This window comes from Lampris incognitus, chromosome 5 (assembly GCF_029633865.1).
Source record: "Lampris incognitus isolate fLamInc1 chromosome 5, fLamInc1.hap2, whole genome shotgun sequence".
NCBI classification, from domain to species: Eukaryota; Metazoa; Chordata; class Actinopteri; order Lampriformes; family Lampridae; genus Lampris; species Lampris incognitus.
In genome coordinates this window covers 3,190,968-3,206,996 of record NC_079215.1, presented here as the reverse complement: position 1 = coordinate 3,206,996, position 16,029 = coordinate 3,190,968, and the positions used below count along the sequence as shown (strand labels likewise).

Genomic DNA, 16,029 nt, shown 5'->3' with positions numbered 1-16,029 from the left:
TGACCCAGTGGCCTAATGGATAAGGCATCAGCCTCCGGAGCTGGGGATTGTGGGTTCGAGTCCCATCTGGGTCGTCTTTAGCTTCAGTTTTATGGCGGCGGGACAAACCAACCCGGCCGTCAGCGTCCGCCCGATAGTCCGCGGCGGCCCGCGCCGTCTGCGGAAACGGCCGAACCGGGCTCTTTGTACCAAGCGCGTGCGGCAAATTAGCTGTGTGGTGCCGCGGTGGAACATTCATAACAATAGCAGTTGTTACATATTTACTGCTCACATTGTCAGTTACAGAAGTGACGTCATAGGCAAACACACTTTGTCCACGGGAAGTTTCAATTAAGAAAAACGTAAAAACGCCGAACGCCGTATGTGCTGACGCAAACTGCCCTGAAGGGGGCAGTAGTGCGTCACCAGACGCAGGAGACCCTACAGCAAGGGAAGTACTATGGGCTACTTGACGTTAACTTATTAAGTAAACTTAAGTAAAATTCAAGTAAAGTTCAAGTTTAGGTGAAGCTGAACTGTGAGTCCTAGTAGTTTACTTGTAAGTATACTTCAGCATGGGTTTGTTCAGTATATCTCTGAGTATCCCTGCTAAGTACTTCAAAAGTAAACTGGAAGTATACTCCCTGATATTTAGTTGAAAATAAGCGATTTATTAAATAATAAAGTTCTTATTTATAAGTAATAAGTAGCACACGTGAAAAAACTCCTTTTTGGGAGGGAGGTCACGGAGAAAGGGGACATCTGTCAGTGGGGAGAAAAGCGAAGCGGCGGTTGAATCCTTTTTACTTGTCACACACGTTTCTTTCCTTCATCTACATGAAGGTTTCTGTGTAAGACGGAGTACAAAGCAAAGTAGAGAAGGCACCTGGTTATGATGGAGCACTCCCTCCATGCCACTGGGAAGGCCTCTTCTTCCACCTCACGCTGCTCGAGTCTGTTTTGTTTATTTGTTACTTCGTCCTCTCTTGCAGGGGTTCGTCAGTGTGTCACCAGGACACACATGTCATACATTTCATGGTCTCTCTCTGTGTGTGTCTCTGTGTGTGTGTGTGTCTCTGTGTGTGTGTGTGTGTGTGTGTCTGTGTGTGTGTGTGTGTCTGTGTGTGTCTGTGTGTGTGTCTCTGTGTGTGTCCCTGTGTGTGTGTGTGTGTGTGTCCCTGTGTGTATGTCTGTGTGTGTGTCCCTGTGTGTGTGTGTGTGTCTGTGTGTGTCTCTGTGTGTGTGTGTGTGTCTCTGTGTGTGTGTGTCTGTGTGTGTGTGTCTGTGTGTGTGTATCTGTGTGTGTGTCTTTGTGTGTGTGTGTGTGTGTGTGTGTGTGTGTCTCTGTGTGTGTGTGTGTGTCTCTGTGTGTGTCTTTGTGTGTGTGTGTGTGTGTGTGTGTGTGTCTCTGTGTGCGTGTGTGTGCCTGTGTGTGTGTGTGTGTGTCTATGTGTGTGTGTGTGTGTGTGTGTGTGTGTGTCTCTGTGTGTCTCTGTGTGTGTGTGTGTGTGTGTGTGTGTGTGTGTGTGTCTCTGTGTCTGTGTGTGTGTGTGGGGGGGTGGGTAAAAAATACCATGCAGACACCATTTTGAAAACCTGAACAAGTTTGTTGTTGCAAAACTTTATTTAAATCCAATTCAGAACATTACAAAGAGAACATAAACATTAAAAAACAAACAAAAAGCAAAAACAAAAAGCAAAAACAAAACAACTATAAACAACAACCCAGCGGGGGGACAATGGGGGGGGGACAATGGGGGGGGACATGAAGTGCACGTGTTCAAGGCCTCGCATGTGCTCAGCGTCTTGTGGCTCCCTTGTTTTGACCGTTTCTCAGCAGAGATGCAGAGGAGCAGCAGCTCAGGTCCATCTCAGTAACACGACAGGGAGGAGGAGGAGGAGGAGGACTGCAGGCTGCTGCTGGTTCTCCCCCCTCCCCCCAGTCCCCCCCCCCCCCACTCCCCCTCCCACACACACACCTCCAGCCACACAGGGAGCTGCCTGCAGAGCAGCGACGTCAGGAGTCACAGTGTTGACTTGTGTTCTTGTCTCGTCCCGCCTCCCTCCCCCCCTCCCTCCCTCCCTCCCTCCCTCCCTCCCCCATCCATCTCGGTCCCCAGGCAGGGCCCGTATAAAGCTCCCGGAGCCCCGGCACACACACACGGAGTGTTGAGCGTGCTCCCCGCAGAGGCGTCAGGATGACAGGGATTATTCTCCTCCTCGTCTTTCACCTGTTCCCTCTCTCCAAGCCGGAGGAGCATGCCGTCAACGGTGAGTCTCGAGGCGTCCTGACTGGGCTTTGCTTTTCGGGTTTTTACTGTGTCTCGTTGGGAAAAGGGAAGATTTACGGTTATGCAAATATCTAAACATTTCTATCGCCTGAGAAATAGATGCACAGAACTAGTTTGTTGTTTCTCCCCCCCAGCAGATCTGATGGTTCAGTTCAGTTATTCTGGCAGGATCTGCTCGGATGGGTTTTGTACCCACTCGTTTTTCTTTCTTTTTCTTTTTCTTTTTGTTGTTGTTTGTTTTCTGTGAGTGATACCTGCTGTGATACCTGATATTTGCTTTTGGATGAAGTGCTTGTGTAGTTTATTTTTGATTTCCTGTGTGAAGGAATTGCTGTAGCTCGGTAGCGGTCAAGTCAAGTCCGTGTTATTTGTGGAGCCCCACATCACAAATCACACATTTGCCTCAGGGGGCTTCAGAGCAGCACCACATCCTGTCCTAAGACCCTCGCATCGGGTAAGGAGCAACTCCCCAAAAACCCTTTAACGGTGACAAGACAACGTCCAGATCAGCCCCAACAGCCCTCAGGGTGAAAGTGTCCGCTGGTAGCAGGGCTGACGCTTCGCAGCACTACTAAACAAAGGCTTGCATGTCACACGGTCAAAGCTGCCCCCAACGACGCATCTCCAGCGAAAACCTGCCACTTGCTCCCTGACATACATCCAGACTACAACAGCTAGCATCTCCCACTTGCTCCCAGACATACATCCAGACTACAACAGCTAGCATCTCCCACTTGCTCCCTGACATACATCCAGACTACAACAGCTAGCATCTCCCACTTGCTCCCAGACATACATCCAGACTACAACAGCTAGCATCTCCCACTTGCTCCCAGACATACATCCAGACTACAACAGGTAGCATCTCCCACTTGCTCCCAGACATACATCCAGACTACAACAGGTATCATCTCTCCACTTGCTCCCAGACATACATCCAGACTACAACAGCTAGCATCTCCCACTTGCTCCCAGACATACATCCAGACTACAACAGCTAGCATCTCCCACTTGCTCCCAGACATACATCCAGACTACAACAGGTATCATCTCCCACTTGCTCCCAGACATACATCCAGACTACAACAGGTAGCATCTCTCCACTTGCTCTCTGACATACATGCAGACTACAACAGGTATCATCTCCCACTTGCTCCCAGACATACATCCAGACTACAACAGGTAGCATCTCCCACTTGCTCCCAGACATACATCCAGACTACAACAGCTAGCATCTCCCACTTGCTCCCAGACATACATCCAGACTACAACAGCTAGCATCTCCCACTTGCTCCCAGACATACATCCAGACTACAACAGCTAGCATCTCCCACTTGCTCCCAGACATACATCCAGACTACAACAGGTATCATCTCCCACTTGCTCCCAGACATACATCCAGACTACAACAGGTAGCATCTCTCCACTTGCTCCCAGACATACATCCAGACTACAACAGGTAGCATCTCCCACTTGCTCCCAGACATACATCCAGACTACAACAGCTAGCATCTCCCACTTGCTCCCAGACATACATCCAGACTACAACAGCTAGCATCTCCCACTTGCTCCCAGACATACATCCAGACTACAACAGCTAGCATCTCCCACTTGCTCCCAGACATACATCCAGACTACAAGAGGTATCATCTCTCCACTTGCTCCCAGACATACATCCAGACTACAACAGGTATCATCTCCACTTGCTCCCAGACATACATCCAGACTACAACAGCTAGCATCTCCCACTTGCTCCCAGACATACATCCAGACTACAACAGGTATCATCTCCCACTTGCTCCCAGACATACATCCAGACTACAACAGGTATCATCTCCCACTTGCTCCCAGACATACATCCAGACTACAACAGGTATCATCTCCCACTTGCTCCCAGACATACATCCAGACTACAACAGCTAGCATCTCTCCACTTGCTCCCAGACATACATCCAAACTACAACAGCTAGCATCTCCCACTTGCTGCCAGACATACATCCAGACTACAACAGCTAGCATCTCCCACTTGCTCCCAGACACACATCCAGACTACAACAGCTAGCATCTCTCCACTTGCTCCCAGACATACATCCAGACTACAACAGCTAGCATCTCCCACTTGCTCCCAGACATACATCCAGACTACAACAGGTATCATCTCCCACTTGCTCCCAGACATACATCCAGACTACAACAGGTAGCATCTCCCACTTGCTCCCAGACATACATCCAGACTACAACAGCTAGCATCTCTCAGATTGCATGTGCTTTTCATTCCATATTGAAAAGATTAGGAGCCAAAATCAATCAATCAATCGATCAATCAATCAACCAATCAATCAATCATATACTACATCTACAGAGCACATCGTGCACATCAAAATGAAATTCACTGCACTTTACATGAGAGAAGCTTAGAAGTCAAAGAAAAATCTACTGATTGCCTGATAGAGAATGTGCATGTTTTGATGTTTTGTGGGGGGGGGGGGCAGGCCAAGAATCCTAGTTAGCATGATGGCCAAATGAATGTACAGTACACGTGCATGTGAGTGGACTGCTGTGCGTTGTTTGGGTAGGGTCCTGGCCCGGGCTCTAGGCTGTTTGGGTAGGGTCCTGGCCCGGGCTCTAGGCTGGTTGGGTAGGGTCCAGGCCCGGGCTCTAGGGTTAGGGTGCAGGGTGAGAGGATGAGGAGGGTAACTCCAACTGGATACAAATGTGCTTGAAAAGCCAAGCGCTCCCATTTGCATTTCCCTTAATAATCAGAGAAGGCCGTCCCAGAAGCACTGCCTAACCTTGGGCTGAGTCAAGTCAGGTCAAGTCAGCTTTACTTGTCTCGCCCAAGATCGCACATTACAAATGAGCCTCAGGGGGCTTTCCAGCAGCTGTAAAATGCAAGGGTGGGCTAGGTGTAAGCTGCTGTAAAGAGGGACGCTGCGTCTCGCAGGGCTGCAGCCAGCCTACTTCTTACTGAGAAGAAGACCTTTTTATTCGCAGCACAGGGTACCGCACGGGAGCTGGACTTGAACCGAAAACATTACGCCAAAACTTGACATTTAATGGAAGGATCGCCAGATGACGGATGCTTCAGTCTTCAAAACATCTCACGATAGCGACGGGGCTGGACGTTATCGACAAACTCAAATATCACGATATTTTTTGACCAAATACCTCGATATCGACGTTGTGGCGATATTCTGAGGATGATGATTGGCGCTTTCACAAAGCGCTTACACAATCAAATGTTTGATTCATATTCTTTATAAATGTTATAAGTCCATTGTAACTGTGTTTTATTGTGTAAGTTGTGTAAACACAACATCATGGCACGTTGTGCGTCTTGGGGGAAGAGAGCTCCTCCTCTGGTGCTCTCCCTGAGCTTTCTCCCTGGTTTTGCTCCCTGTTAAAGGGTTTCAGGGAGGTGTTCCTTATCCGAGGAGGGGGTCTCAGGACAGGATGTTGGGTTGCTGTAAAGCCTCTGAGGCACATTTGTAATGTGTGATATTGGGCTACACAACTAACGTCGACTTGACTTGATCAATAACCATCAGTAATGCCGATATAATATGTACGTAGGTAAAGGCAACCAACAGAACAGCTAGAGCGGTCTGGTGAGTTCAGAACATTACACCGTTCGACTGCAGCGCCGAGGAAGTACAACAGTTATGCCACAATACCACATTACGACGTCCCAACCCCCAGATGACACCTACTCTCGCATGGCGGTATCGATATGATTACATCGATACCGCCATGCAAGACTAGGTGTATCGATGTGCCGATATATCGCCTGGCCCCAGAGCGTCACCGTGAGCTCGTCCTGTCGTGAAGGTGACTGCTGCTCGGTGTCGCTGAACACGCGGTGGCTGAACTGTTGTGAGGTAGGTTATCGCAACAACCGCAAGGACAACGTAACGCTTGACTGCACATTTTCATGTTGTGTTGTGTTTTGTTTACCCCTTGTCTCAACCAGAGTACACCCTAGCTGAGAGGGCCCAGGGCAGCCCGGCAGACGCAGCCCAGAGCAGCCAGAGCAGACTGGGGCTGAAGGAGCCCTCGCTGGCCATCAACGAGCTGTTGGAGAAGAGCAGCAGGACGGGGGACACCAAATATTCCCTCCATCCTTTACCCTCCGGCGTCTGGCCCAAGCACGGCGACCTGATCCCCCTCCCTCGTCACCACGGCGCGCACACCAAAGGCAAGAAGGGGTCCAAGAGCGACCGCCTGGCGGAGCACAACAGCGAAAAGAACCGAGGCGAGACGGCCGGGCTGCTGCCCAAATCCCCGCCGCCGCCGCCGCTGCCCGGGGCGGCCGCCGGCGCCACTGACCGCACACCGCAGAAGAGCAACAACCCGGACTCGCACGTGAACGTGGCCCCCCCGCAGCAGGGCGGCGACCCCGAGGGTCACCCCAACTCCAGACCCAGGGGTCAACCCCACGAGCCGCCAGCCCAAGGGCACCAACCTCCGCAGTCGGCAGCACGCCGGGACCCGCCTCACCGACGGCTGGACCCGGAGGAGAACCGCCCGGGGAAATCCGCCCTCTATCAGCCGGGCGTCGGTGGGGCAAGCCGGAACAACAGCCGCCCGTCGTCGGTCCTCTACAACCGCCGCTCCTCCAGCCTCCTCTACCAGTTGGACGTCCTGAAGCAAGGTACGGCAGCACGCGCAGCACGCGGACGCACTGCCACGCGTCAGAAGCGTGGCGGGCTGCCAAACTAGCGCGGGAGGCCGCGGGGCGCGCGTGGTGGTGCTGGGTGGTCTGGGAAACGTTATCGTCCTGATAATCATAAGGACGTTTCCGCCGCCATATCCGAGAATGTTCCCCACACCGAGCCGCTGGGCAACACAGAGTGTCCAACCAAAACCAGTTTTCCAGAGGACACGCCCTCTAATATGTGACACGTCATCCTGTGCGCAATGCTGGATAACAGGCTCATTTCTGATCAGTAGTGTAGAAAACAGAATCATGTATCGCGAGATGACAACGTCCCCGGTTCATGGCGATGTACCGGCCGGTGGAAGACCAGAAACGACCATATTGGATCACTGCCAAGTCAGAACTGGGCACTGCTGGCATGCCCACACTAAAACAACCAACTGCCGGTTCCGACCAACAAGGAAACCAGCGGGGCGTCCGGGCGGCGTGGCGGTCTAGTCTGTTGCCTAGCAACACAGGGATCGCCGGTTCGAATCCCCGTGTTACCTCCGGCTTGGTTGGGCGTCCCTACAGACACAATTGGCCGTGTCTGCGGGTGGGAAGCCGGGTGTGGGTATGTGTCCTGGTCGCTGCACTAGCGCCTCCTCTGGTCGGTCGGTCGAGGCGCCTATTCGGGGAGGGGGGACTGGGGGGGAATAGCGTGATCCTCCCACGCGCTACGTCCCCCTGGTGAAACTCCTCACTGTCAGGTGAAAAGAAGCGGCTGGTGACTCCACATGTATGGGAGGAGACATGTGGTAGCCTGCAGCCCTCCCCGGGTCAGCAGAGGGGGTGGAGCAGAGACCGGGACGGCTCGGGAGAGTGGGGTAATGGGCCAAGTAGAATTGGGGGAGAAAATAAACGGGGGAGAAAACAGTGACCCACCTTGACATTTAACAGCATTGTAACGATCCCGGATGGACAGGCTCGGTAGCCGTTAGCCGAGTGGTCGGATCCTTTAGCCGACTGGTTAACGTTGTCGCCCGCGGTGTGGGAAATCCGAGTTCGCGTCCCGGCTGTGGCGGTCTGGCCGCCGGGCTAAAGGGTCTGACCCGTTAGCCAAGGGCTACCGAGCCTATCCATCCGGGATCGTTACAATATGTTCGTGTAACTGGGAACTTGTCTAAATGTAAACGAGGCTAATGCAACAAAACACTGGACTTAACATTGCCCAGCTCAGTGGCACCTACACTCACTTGCATTGTGTTTGGGTCGAAATGATCAATTTTGAGTAACAACTATTAACCATATAGGTTGTTAACGTGATCAATAATTGTGATGAGAATAATATATATTTGGTATTTTAAAGACATTTTACAGTTGCGTCACAATAAAACCCAAAGGTGGCCTGGCGAGCAGCACATCCATCGCTACTTAGTGGACAGAACTTGGATGGTTGAGTTCCCACCCATCTGAGTTCCCACCCATCTGAGTTCACGCACTCCGCTGGGGAGCCAGCATGGCTGCGGGGAGCCAGCATGGCTGCGGCCAGCTCTCCAGAACCCTTCCCCACAAACCAGCGCTTCTGCCCCACCAGGGACGCGTCCCCTTTGTGTGTGGAGGCCTGGTGGGAGTGGTGAACTGGCGAGATCAGCCGTGGTGCTGTAATGAAGGGTTTATGGTTGGAGCAGGGGTGTCGGCCCAGCACACCACACACCGCACCGGCCCCCCCTGTCCCTCGCTGAGGAATGTGACAAACCCCGGTGCCTTCTAGTGACGCTGGAAGGGACCGGAGAGAAGAGCAGCAGTTGGTCCCCGAGTGCTGCACCACAGCTGCCTGCTGCTCCTATACGAGAGGACGGGTTAAACGCACAAGACCAACTCCACTCACTGTGCTTACATGCACAGCTAAGTGTTGCTATGGTTACAGCTCCACTAGGCCGTGTAACTGGACTACTGTCGTTGTCCCAGTACACAAGAACCGGGGGAGAATCGATTTAATGACAGAAGTATGTCCGACCCCGGTACGGTAGGGGGCGATATGCCCCCGTTCAGCTGGTTGCTGTTGGACCTTCTTCCGGTTGACCTATTCCGCCACATACCAATCCATCCATGTCCTTCAGGATTTTCACCTCCTTCAGCTGACACAACATGAAGTTTGGCTCCTCGTCTGTCCAGAAGTGCGTGGTTCTCGCTCCAGCACTCGCCATGTTGGTCCTGTTGATGCCACGCTGTTCCACTTCCGGGTGAAAGACCGCCGCGGGAACTATGACTCATGCGCAGAACGCCGTCTAGGCCAGTTCAGGGCCGACTGAAGCGTGTACATGCCAGAGTAAATCCACCCCCAGCCGCATCATCTAGGACCTTGTTTACACTTGGTTTTAAAATGCGTTTTTTGGCGATCGGATCACAAGTGGGCGGCGCTAAATGCAAGTGTAAAGACCACCAAAACGTTTTGTGAACCGGTTACTAAACCACCTGCCGAGCTGGTCTGGCACGCACTTGACCACACCTTTTGTCGTGTAAACGCTAATGCGTCCTGATGCGTCCCCGACAAGGACGTAACAGGAAACCTTCTTCTTCTTCACCTTCTTCTTCTTCTTCTCCTTCTTCTTCTTCTTCTTCTCCTTCTTCTTCTTCTTCTTCTTCTTCTTCGGATTAACGAAATGTGATCACAAGTGGTCAGCAGGACGCATCTGGAGACGCATGACAGACACGGGTGTAAACGGCGACGTGTCTCGCTGTCACTTGTGACCCGATGGCCCAAAACGCGTTTTAACACCAGGTGTAAACGGGATCTAGGTGTGTTAGTCCGACTTGGAGAAATTCGATTTTCAGGCGGACTAACGCGTTTACATGTATTTTAAAAGTGCGGTTTTAGTCGGACTAACAGAATAACTGCCCTCTTCCTATCGACATGTAAACGTGCTGACTGGGAGGAGAGTCTAGCTCCATGGTGGCACGGCACACGGTTACCGTCTCTCCTCCTCCTGTCCCCGTGTTCCAGCCTCCTCTCGTCCCTCTCCCTCTCCTCTCGTCCCTCTCCTCTCGTCCTCCTCTCATCCCTCTCCTCTCGTCCCTCTCCCTCTCCTCTCATCCCTCTCCTCTCATCCCTCTCCTCTCCTCTCATCCCTCTCCTCTCATCCCTCTCCTCTCGTCCCTCTCCTCTCATCTCCTCTCATCCCTCTCACCCCTCTCCTCTCACCCCTCTCCTCTCATCCCTCTCCTCTCCTCTCATCCCTCTTCTCTCATCCCTCTCCTCTCGTCCCTCTCACCCCTCTCCTCTCACCCCTCTCCTCTCGTCCCTCTCCTCTCGTCCCTCTCCTCTCGTCCCTCTCCTCTCGTCCTCCTCTCAGAGTCTGACTTCACCCACGAGGCCATCTGCATGAGCGAGTGCCGCAAGGAGAAGGAGGAGAGAGAGTATTACTGCTACAGTGAATTCGGTACGTACGACTACTGCACTGATGTACGTATGTGTTATGTAGTGTGTGTTATGTAGCGTGTGTTATGTGGCGTGTGTTATAGCGTGTGTTATGTAGCGTGTGTTATGTATGTGGACGGGTCTCCCTTGCGAGAGAGTTTTGATCTCAAAGCGACTCGCCTGTATAGATACAGGATGAATATGTGTAACCGGTTATTTTCTCGCCCGGTGCGGGATTCGAACGGGGTGTACTGCACCACCAGGCGACGTCACTAACCGCTCGGCTAAAGGGTCAGACCCGCTAGCTAGCTAGGGGCTAACGTGTCTTATTAGCAGTTTACAATTACGTCGAAGAGAATCCAGGGAGCAACCACAGGAACCGCCGCAGCCGGGACACGAACCCCTACTTCTCGCACTGCGGGAGGCATCGCTGACCGCTCGACTAAAGGGTCCGACCCGTTAGCATCGGGCTACCGAGCCTGTTCATCCGTGATCGTTACAGTGCCCCCTTCCTTCGGACGTTGGCTGTGGAGCCTTCGAGCTCCACCCACCCTTTAGTCTCCACCCACCCTTTAGTCGACTTTAGGTTCGCGTCCTGGCTGTGGCGAATCCCGAAGGACGGGGGCAATGTAACGATCACGGATGAACAGGCTCGGTAGCCCGATGCTAACGGGTCGGAACCTTTAGTCGAGCGGGTAGCGATGTCTCCCGCGGTGCGGGCGATAAGGGTTCGCGTCCCGGCTGCGGCGGTTCCTGTGGTTGCCCCCCGAATTCGGCACAATATGAAATATCCTGTGTCTATATATGCATGTGTGTTTGTGTGTGCGTATGTACACACTTGTTTATGTGCAGTATTGCCACGTGCAGTATTGTGTATGTGTAGGTATGTATGCATGTGTATGTATGAACGCAAGTACGCATACTTCTATATTGTAGCATATCAGCTTTCTAATATGGCACCTAGGCGACCACTAGGGGTGGGCTCTTGAAGGGGTTTTAGGCGGGTGTTTGGCGGAAATGAGGGGGGTCTTGTGATTGGCAAGCAGCTAGTGAGGGTCGTGGCTGTAAAGAGAAAAAAGGGGGCAATAAACCTGAATGTTTCAGCTGACATTACATGGTCCTGGACCGAAACACTTCAGTATGTATATAACTTACATAATACATACCTGCATAACGTATGTAGGCATGCAGTATATATGTATGTATGTATACCACATACATAGTAGGGCTGTGTGCTGCTGAGACTCTGGCAACACGATACGGAGTTATGATTCAGTACATCGTGATATACTGTGGTACTGTAAGAAAGATGATATATTGTGATACTGTAAGAAAGGTGATATACTGTGGTGCTGTAAGAAAGGTGATATACTGTGATACTGTAAGAAAGGTGATATACTGTGATACTGTAAGAAAGATGATATATTGTGATACTGTAAGAAAGGTGATATACTGTGGTGCTGTAAGAAAGGTGATATACTGTGATACTGTAAGAAAGGTGATATACTGTGATACTGTTAGAAAGGTGATATATTGTGGTACTGTAAGAAAGGTGATATATTGTGGTACTGTAAGAAAGGTGATATATTGTGATACTGTAAGAAAGGTGATATACTGTGGTGCTGTAAGAAAGGTGATATATTGTGATACTGTAAGAAAGGTGATATACTGTGGTGCTGTAAGAAAGGTGATATACTGTGATACTGTTAGAAAGGTGATATACTGTGGTGCTGTAAGGAAGGTGATATACTGTGGTACTGTAAGAAAGGTGATATATTGTGATACTGTTAGAAAGGTGATATATTGTGGTACTGTAAGAAAGGTGATATATTGTGATACTGTTAGAAAGGTGATATATTGTGGTACTGTAAGAAAGGTGATATATTGTGATACTGTAAGAAAGGTGATATATTGTGGTACTGTAAGAAAGGTGATATATTGTGGTACTGTAAGAAAGGTGATATATTGTGGTACTGTAAGAAAGGTGATACATTGTGGTACTGTAAGAAAGGTGATATATTGTGGTACTGTAAGAAAGGTGATATATTGTGGTACTGTAAGAAAGGTGATATATTGTGATACTGTTAGAAAGGTGATATATTGTGGTACTGTAAGAAAGGTGATATATTGTGATACTGTTAGAAAGGTGATATATTGTGGTACTGTAAGAAAGGTGATATATTGTGGTACTGTAAGAAAGGTGATACATTGTGGTACTGTAAGAAAGGTGATATATTGTGGTACTGTAAGAAAGGTGATATATTGTGGTACTGTAAGAAAGGTGATATATTGTGATACTGTTAGAAAGGTGATATATTGTGGTACTGTAAGAAAGGTGATATATTGTGATACTGTAAGAAAGGTGATATATTGTGGTACTGTAAGAAAGGTGATATATTGTGGTACTGTAAGAAAGGTGATATATTGTGATACTGTAAGAAAGGTGATATATTGTGATACTGTAAGAAAGGTGATATATTGTGATACTGTAAGAAAGGTGATATATTGTGGTACTGTAAGAAAGGTGATATATTGTGATACTGTAAGAAAGGTGATATATTGTGATACTGTAAGAAAGGTGATATATTGTGATACTGTAAGAAAGGTGATATATTGTGATACTGTAAGAAAGGTGATATATTGTGATACTGTAAGAAAGGTGATATATTGTGGTACTGTAAGAAAGGTGATATACTGTGGTACTGTAAGAAAGGTGATATATTGTGGTACTGTAAGAAAGGTGATATATTGTGATACTGTAAGGAAGGTGATATACTGTGGTTTCATAGGCCTGTGTCCTTTGTGCTGATGCTACTTCCTGTCTCAGTTTGCGTTGTTGTGTTGGAGTGGAAGAGTCACGTGGCTGAAGACAGATTACAACACTGTTGTCTAGCGGTCGTGGGGTTACACACAACACAACGTGTTTGTCAACAACCTTTACATGTAAACAATTAAAATGGATACAGTGGTTCTGAGAATCGATACAGTATCACAACAGATAATATCGCCATACTCGAGTGTATCGATATTTTCTTACACCCCTTGTAGAACCTGTATGTGCTGATCTTTCCAAATCCACTTGCAGTAATTGCAGCTTCATTTGCATTTGTAATCTTCAGTGACAGCGGAGTGACGCGAATCTCCCCAAAAGCTTTATTTCATCCAAAATGTCAACCGTCGCACAAGCTTTGGGGCCTCATCCACACACACGTGGGCGACACCGGTGTGAATCTTTGGATTTTTCTTGTTTTCCCAACAGCCGTCAACGGGATAGTCCACGACATGGACGTGGTGCGTAAGGGAGTGCGCCTCATCACGCTGATGGTGAGCAGCGACGGCTTCTACAAGATGAGCCGTCTCTACATGAGCCCCGACAGCTTCTTCTTCAAAGTCCGCCTGCTGGTCCTGGACACCTACAAGTGCAGCAAGCCCTGCCCCGACCTCAAACTCGGTAAGCGGCAGCACAGTAAACCCTTTAACCTCCTTTAACCCCAAGAAACCTCATCTCGACTCACAGGCGGCTGGTTCAAATCTCAGGGCTCAGGGCGTCCGGGTAGCGTGGCGGTCTATTCTGTTGCCTACCAACACGGGGGTCGCCGGTTCGAATCCCCGTGTTACCTCCGGCTTGGTCGGGCTTCCCTACAGGTACATTGGCCGTGTCTGCGGGTGGGAATCCAGATGTGGGTGTGTGTCCTTGTCGCTGCACTAGCGCCTCCCCTGGTGGGCTGGGGAACCTGTTCGGGGGGAGGGGGACTGGGGGGAATAGCGTGATCCTCCCACGTGCTACGTCCCCCTGGTGAAACTCCTCACTGTCAGGTGAAAAGAAGTGGCTGGTGACTCCACATGTATGGGAGGAGGCATGTGGTAGTCTGCAGCCCTCCTGGATCAGCAGAGGGGGTGGAGCAGAGACCGGGACGGCTCGGGAGAGCGGGGTAATTGGCCAGATACAATTGGGGAGAAAAGGGGGAGGGGGAGGTGGGGGGTGAAAAAGCCACACAGAAAAAAAAATCTACGGCTAAGTTCCTCCATGACCGGTGGTGCAATCAAGTGACAGGCCGGAGTGAGCCCCGAACCTCCACCCTGTTGTTCCTGTTGAGTACATGAGAACGTGTGTGACGTCAGCCTGGCTGATGAAGCAAAGGGTTCAACTCGTGTCTCGTCCTTTTCGCCGCCGTGTGTTTGTTGTCCTGCCGATGGGATCACTGAGTGATTTCGGCGATTTCTCTGGAACTGTACGGAGTAAAATGGATCATGGACAGACAGACAGACAGAGAGACAGGCAGGCAGACAGACAGGCAGAGAGACAGGCAGACAGACAGGCAGGCAGACAGACAGGCAGGCAGACAGACAGGCAGGCAGACAGACAGGCAGAGAGACAGGCAGGCAGACAGACAGGCAGACAGACAGACAGACAGACAGAGAGACAGGCAGGCAGGCAGGCAGGCAGGCAGGCAGACAGACAGACAGAGAGACAGGCAGGCAGACAGACAGACAGAGAGACAGGCAGACAGACAGGCAGGCAGACAGACAGGCAGGCAGACAGACAGACAGACAGGCAGGCAGGCAGACAGACAGGCAGAGAGACAGGCAGGCAGACAGACAGGCAGGCAGACAGACAGGCAGGCAGACAGACAGGCAGAGAGACAGGCAGGCAGACAGACAGGCAGACAGACAGACAGACAGACAGACAGACAGAGAGACAGGCAGACAGACAGGCAGGCAGACAGACAGACAGACAGAGAGACAGACAGACAGACAGGCAGGCAGACAGACAGACAGAGAGACAGGCAGGCAGGCAGACAGACAGGCAGACAGACAGACAGACAGAGAGACAGGCAGGCAGGCAGGCAGGCAGGCAGACAGACAGACAGAGAGACAGGCAGGCAGGCAGACAGGCAGGCAGAGAGATAGGCAGGCAGGCAGACAGGCAGGCAGGCAGACAGACAGACAGAGAGACAGGCAGGCAGACAGGCAGGCAGGCAGGCAGGCAGGCAGAGAGAGAGAAAGGGAGACGGAGACAGCCAGCCAGCCAGCCAGTATGACCCTACTGTATGATCGGGGCCTTACGTCACGACTGGTGGTTTGATCAGCTAGTAATGTGAGTCTTTGCGTTCCTCATCTAGCAATAAAAACACCAACACAATAGAAACTGTGTTGGTGTTTTTATTGCTAGATGACTAGAGGAACCACAGCTTGCAAGATTATTGTTACTCACCCCACATCAGCACATACTGACCCCAGATCAGCACACCCTGCTGCACCACATCAGCACACACTGCTGCACCAGATCAGCACACACTGACCTCAGATCAGCACACCCTGCTGCATCAGATCAGCACACACTGACCCCAGATCAGCACACCCTGACCTCAGATCAGCACACCCTGCTGCACCAGATCAGCACACACTGACCCCAGATCAGCACACACTGTTGCACCAGATCAATACACTGCTGCACCAGATCAGCACACACTGACTTCAGATCAGCACACACTGACTTCAGATCAGCACCCACTGACTTCAGATCAGCACACACTGACTTCAGATCAGCACACACTGTTGCACCAGATCAGCACACACTGACCCCAGATCAGCACACACTGCTGCGCCAGATCAGCACACACTGCTGCACCAGATCAGCACACACTGACCCCAGATCAGCACACACTGTTGCACCAGATCAATACACTGCTGCACCAGAT

At 50.8% G+C, this 16,029-nt stretch overlaps 1 protein-coding gene and 1 non-coding gene across 2 annotated transcripts; both read left to right on the top strand.

Annotated features, from left to right (window-relative positions):
• The first annotated feature begins 1 nt into the window (after window position 1).
• trnar-ccg (transfer RNA arginine (anticodon CCG)) lies at window positions 2–74 on the top strand. The gene has a single exon. It is a non-coding gene; the product is annotated as a tRNA-Arg (tRNA).
• Window positions 75–6,040: 5,966 nt separating this feature from the next.
• On the top strand, window positions 6,041–13,816 carry LOC130112329 (UPF0450 protein C17orf58 homolog). The gene is made up of 4 exons (XM_056279658.1): window positions 6,041–6,098; window positions 6,241–6,921; window positions 10,263–10,349; window positions 13,587–13,816. The coding sequence occupies exons 1-4, from the start codon at window positions 6,041–6,043 to the stop codon at window positions 13,814–13,816; spliced, it is 1,056 nt and encodes a 351-aa protein (XP_056135633.1).
• Window positions 13,817–16,029: the final 2,213 nt, after the last annotated feature.